Genomic DNA, 5,210 nt, shown 5'->3' with positions numbered 1-5,210 from the left:
ACATACGGAAAAGGAAAAGATATTGATGTCTCTTCTAGTGATCCAATCCAAATATCATTCAAAAGTATGGCTTCTCTCTTTGTTTGTAGCCACGATTAACTTTTAGGGGGGCTAACCATAAGGAAATTTTTCATAGTAGCATACGAAGAAGGAAACAACACAAGGTCATAAAACAGCACAAAATCTGGAGGAAAACATACATAAAAAAAAGCTGATTGTTATCCAAATGAAACAAAATGTCATAATAAAATCATCACCTGATAGTGGTGCCATCTGTAAGCTTGGCCTATCCCTAACAACTGATATTGCCTCTTACTCATATATGATGTTTTGAATTGCAAACCAAAACATTTGTGAACAATTTGATTTGAGGACGAAATGCCTCTAGCTAATGTGAATTCAGCACATAAAACCACATCCCAGAACTAGCCAAATGTTGCCGGAGAGGTGGAGACTGAACCCCCCTTTCCTTGTTAAACCTTCTTGGCCTTCAAAGGGCCCATTGGAATTTTACTAAGAACCTTGGCGTCAAAAACTGCATATTGTTTTTTAACCTCGATTGCAGCCTTCTCTGCAAATGGATCTACCTTATCCTCGTACTTCTCGTATAATACAGGTACCGTGTGCAGCAATACGAAACCTGATTTCATATAAAAGATAAATAAACTTCAGTATATGATATCATATAGATAAATATACTAAGAAAAGTCAGTGTCATTACATATATAGAACAAGGTCAAGAAGTTGCACCAACTTCCCACAATTGACAGAACCCAGAATGCAGCTATAACCTGAAAATTCAAATCAACGAATGGAAACATAAGTAATTCTCCCACCCATACTTGAGATGAAGCATATCCCCATACACACAAGAAATAAACACACCATAAGGAACTCCTTCAGATTTCTTCCAGATGCAATATCCCTCAGAAGTTTCAATCCCTGGTTAAGTTCAATTGCCAATGCAGAGGCAACTTGGAGGAATGGCTCCTCTGGCAAATGAATTTCGGGGATGCGAGGTGGAGACCTATAAAGAAAATGGGTGGGTGTCTTTAAGAAATCATACAATATCTTAGTCTAAAAAACCAAATAAACTAAATTTGCTGCAAAGACTGTAAAACTTTACTTGTGGATGAAGGTATGAGCATTGGACCACAAAAACAATAGTGCAAGACAGAGTATCGAAATGTGACATATTAAAGTAAGTAGGTGGTATTCAATCAACTCAAAAAGGACCCAAATTGCAGTTGCTCCACCAAGGACACCAGCTGAAATCTTCTTGTTCCTCCACAAGAACACATCAGCAGCTGCACAAATTATTACCAACAAAATAAGATGAAAAAATACAACATCAGTATTGATCTATGCTTTAATCTATTCACCCAGAATGCAAACAAGAAAAAAGGTAAAAAAGCAAAAGACCTAAAATGTTTTAAGGTTGCATCTAATGGCTTTATTATCAAGCAAAACTTCAAAGAAAAACAAATATTTTATATTTTCCAAAAAAAATCCATAAAAAATCAAAAATGGGATCGAGTTCAGCAATGCATTTTTCTAAACTATCAAACAGATCATAAAAGCATAAAATAAAATACAGATCCACTAATATAGAATCCAAGTAAACCATTTTAAACGTAACTGGACTATCTTTTTACTCTCATGTACATCAAGTCCACAAAACAAGCAAAATTAAAAGCATAAAGCTCTAATCTCCATAATAAAATTTGAAAATTGAAAAATGGAAAAAAAAAAGTTGAAATGAGAGAGTTAAGAGTTCGTACGTTTTCCACCACCAAGCACATGATGAACTGGTCTCTCTCTTCCAAACAACCGATAAATCTTAGCCTTAACGGAAGAAGGGGAAGCCGGTTTCTCATGATCCGAATCCGAATCCGAAGATGACGATGAATCATTGCCGTGAATCTTCTCGCTGATCTTCTCCATCATCGACTCCACCGCCGACTGCTTACTCTCCGATTCATCCGCCATTGCTACAAAAATTAAAATCCGAACCTAACCCTAAAAAGACGGATTCTCGGTCTCCGATTCTCACGGTGTCCAAAAAGTATCGAGGTGTGTGAGAGTTGAAGTAGGAAATGTAGGGTTTTATGATGGGAATATATAAAACGTCGTTGTAGTCTGAGCCTGAGGGTTGGAGCCAAACCTGAAGGCTCGGAGGGAATTCGGAAACCTAGGAAGTTGACGGCGTTTAGATTTGGACGGGGTTATGGTACGGTGTGGTGGGGTGGGGTGGGGTCCAGCATAAATTGAATCCTGAAATGTTTTTCTTTCTTTTATGTGATGTAAGAGGAACGTGGGGGCACATAGGGGAGGGTCGGTGCAGGGTTTTGAGAAAGGTTCACCAAAATGGGACACGTGTCGATTATCTAATGGATAAAGGTGTGTCATGGACGGCTATCACTCTTAGGGGTTAGCAGCAGTGGGCTCCACATTACCTTAACATGAAGGGTTAGTTCCTTTCCACCTTTTTAATTTCTATTAATATATTATTATACATTTTATTTTAGACCCTTATGTTGAATATTGGAGTTGCGTAAATTATTTTATAAAAATTTTGAATTTAATATCTTATTTTAAAATATCGAATTACAAATAATTGATTATAATATAGTATTTTTAGAAGGTAAATATTTTTTACTATATTGTTTTGAAAAGAAGATGTATAATAAATACATGAGATTTTGAGGTTGTTGAAAAAGGCTCTCTTTATTGTTCTTGTCGTAGTTGTGTGTTTTAAATCTTACTTTAGATTCCAGCATTATACTATAATACCAATTTGAATTTGAGTTTGTTAAATTCACATAGTTAAGAAATTATTAATTATTTTTCACGTGTTTTTATGGATTAAGGTTATGGCGATAAAATTTATAAAAGTTCTATCTCATTGTGCGGGATTTAATTCAAACAAATTATATTAATTTTATAAAGGTTAATCTACTAACTCAATAATATCGCTCAATGTTATTTTATTTTTACCAAAAAGGTTTAAAATAAATATTATTTTAATTTTTTTATAGATGTGCTATATGGAATTTTTAAAAGGTGTTGGAAGAAACTTCATTGGTAGGATGCAATTGAATCGAGTTAAGATATAGAAAGTTCTAACTTATTTCAAATTAAGTTTATTTTCAAAATTTGAGTTTGAATCCAAAAGGAGAACTTCAAACTCCTTAGATTTAGTTAATTTACTTAGTAAAATAGACTAAATTACCATAGTTCAATTTAAAAATCTATTATTTATATTTAAACTCGAGTTCAATAGGTTTACAAGCTATTTGAATATTATATTAAGTTATTCAATTTGATTCGCTCGATAATTAAATAATTTAATCATAATTTGAAAGTTCGAAATGGAATTATGATAAAACATCATGGGGATAAGCATGATAGTTGAAATAGTTCCAATACCCAATAATTTAAATTTTGTTACAATCAAAATTTTGATATGTTTCACTTAATTTAAGTAAATATCAAATTATATTAATGCATATGAATTGATATAATATTTTAATATTTTAAATTATTATAAATATCTTATTAAGTAGACGTCCATCAAGATTAAGATTATTTTAATGTACTTCAAATTCTAATAGTCATTAGAAGTAGATCTCTACTTTATTTATACTTTTTATGCATATAAATAGAGACTTTGGAGAAACTTTGTAAATACTCCAATTGATCAATAAAACACACTCTCTCTTTGCTCTTTCATTCCCTTTATTCTTTATTTTCTATCTTTTTATTTTATAACATGTTATCAACATGATTCTCTTTTAATTGTTTTTTTTCATAAGTCACAATTTTTTTTTCCCTTTTACCAAGCCTTACCCCTTTCAAGCAACAACCAATGCAATAGATGGCCACTTAAATTTGCTACTCAAGTTGTTGTTGATTGCCTTCCAAAGTTATTGCTATAGAAGCCCAAAATTTGCCCACAAAACCCAAACCCATTTACAATCCAAAATTTACCTAGCCCACCACCCCAAATTACCTAGGCCCGAATATAAATAACTCAAAACCCAGTTACAACCAGACCCACTACCCAATTACAATAACTAAACTTACCCAAACCCAATACTCAAAACTAGCCCAAACTTAAGAGGCCCAATTTTTTACCCAACTCTAGACTTAGGGTTTCAAAAAAATGAAACCCTAAACTACCTCAGCGCCGCAATCACCCCTGACCGTCTGCTATGGCCACCTGCTCCACCTGCTCCACCAGCCATACCCTGCAAGACAAAGAGAACACGCAAACAGCAAAATCTAGGGAAACAGATAGTGTAAAAAATGGCTATAAAAAGCCAAACAAAGTATTGTAAATGGATTCGGTAGTTCAAACAAAAAAGGGAAATAAAATAGCATTCGATTTTCAAAACCAAACATCGATTCCATCAATATTCAAGTAAGAGAATATAACCAAATCGAACCCAATATCAGAGATCGAAGCACAGAAAGCATAAACCTAAGGTGATTTTTTTTCCCATTTTAGTTTTGTTTTTGGACCTATTTTCTCACATATATATATATCAAAACATAAAAAAATATAAAATAAAAATAAAAAATTTTACCTTTTCCGCCACTAGTGCCTTGTGGGGCACGCCACGATCGGACGGTGATCGCCCATGGCCTAAATCCCCCTCCTTCTCTCTTCCTTCTCTCCTTTTTTTTTTCTTTCTCTCCTCACCAAATGATTTTTTTTTGTTAATTTTGGGGCTTTTATAGCCTCCCAAAACGACGTCGTTTTGGGGGTTGCCCTTTAACCCCAAAACGACGTCGTTTTAAGCCTACTCGACCCGACCCGATCCAAACCCGCCTAGGATCCGCGTGTTTTTAATTAAAGAGGGAAATTGCGTGCGCGGTCCTTCCCCATTTTTGGTGTTTTAAATCAAGTTTATATTTATTTATAAATTGGCCCTGAAATTTGTTATGATTTTCAAATTGATCCCCCATGATGCGCATCGTTTTAAAGGCTTTGGAAAATTACTCTTTTGGCCCCCACTGTTTTCATGCGTGTTCTAATAAGCTTTTTTTATTTGCAAATCCGCCCCAGAATTCTGTTGTTAATTTTTTTTAATCCTTTTTTTTGTTTATTCTCACTTCTTTTATATTAGATTAAGTTTTTTATTATATATTGCTATTTTTATATTATTACTATTATTATTATTATTTTATATTATTATTATGTTATA

General features: G+C 33.5%; 1 protein-coding gene across 1 annotated transcript; it reads right to left on the bottom strand.

Moving 5' to 3' along the window:
* Positions 1 to 215: 215 nt before the first annotated feature.
* Positions 216 to 2,259, bottom strand: LOC108470154 (reticulon-like protein B5). Its single transcript, XM_017771400.2, has 5 exons — positions 1,782 to 2,259; positions 1,127 to 1,307; positions 886 to 1,027; positions 722 to 791; positions 216 to 640 (listed from the first exon to the last, which is right to left on the bottom strand). The coding sequence occupies exons 1-5, from the start codon at positions 1,987 to 1,989 to the stop codon at positions 474 to 476; spliced, it is 768 nt and encodes a 255-aa protein (XP_017626889.1). The 5' UTR covers positions 1,990 to 2,259; the 3' UTR covers positions 216 to 473.
* Between the last annotated feature and the right edge of the window lie 2,951 nt (positions 2,260 to 5,210).

The sequence above is a fragment of the Gossypium arboreum genome, chromosome 8, assembly GCF_025698485.1.
Source record: "Gossypium arboreum isolate Shixiya-1 chromosome 8, ASM2569848v2, whole genome shotgun sequence".
Lineage (NCBI taxonomy): Eukaryota > Viridiplantae > Streptophyta > Magnoliopsida > Malvales > Malvaceae > Gossypium > Gossypium arboreum.
The sequence above is the reverse complement of the archived record's forward strand: the minus strand, read 5'-3'. Positions and strand labels throughout refer to the sequence as shown.

Bases quoted from the DNA above. Each gene is read 5' to 3' on its own strand.
- LOC108470154 (XM_017771400.2), bottom strand. From the start codon at position 1,989: ATGGCGGATGAATCGGAGAGTAAGCAGTCGGCGGTGGAGTCGATGATG. The intron at 1,308-1,781 runs GTACGAACTCTT...TAATTTGTGCAG, and splicing joins TGTGCTTGGTGGTGGAAAAC to CTGCTGATGTGTTCTTGTGG. The intron at 792-885 runs GTGTGTTTATTT...TTGAATTTTCAG, and splicing joins ATCTGAAGGAGTTCCTTATG to GTTATAGCTGCATTCTGGGT.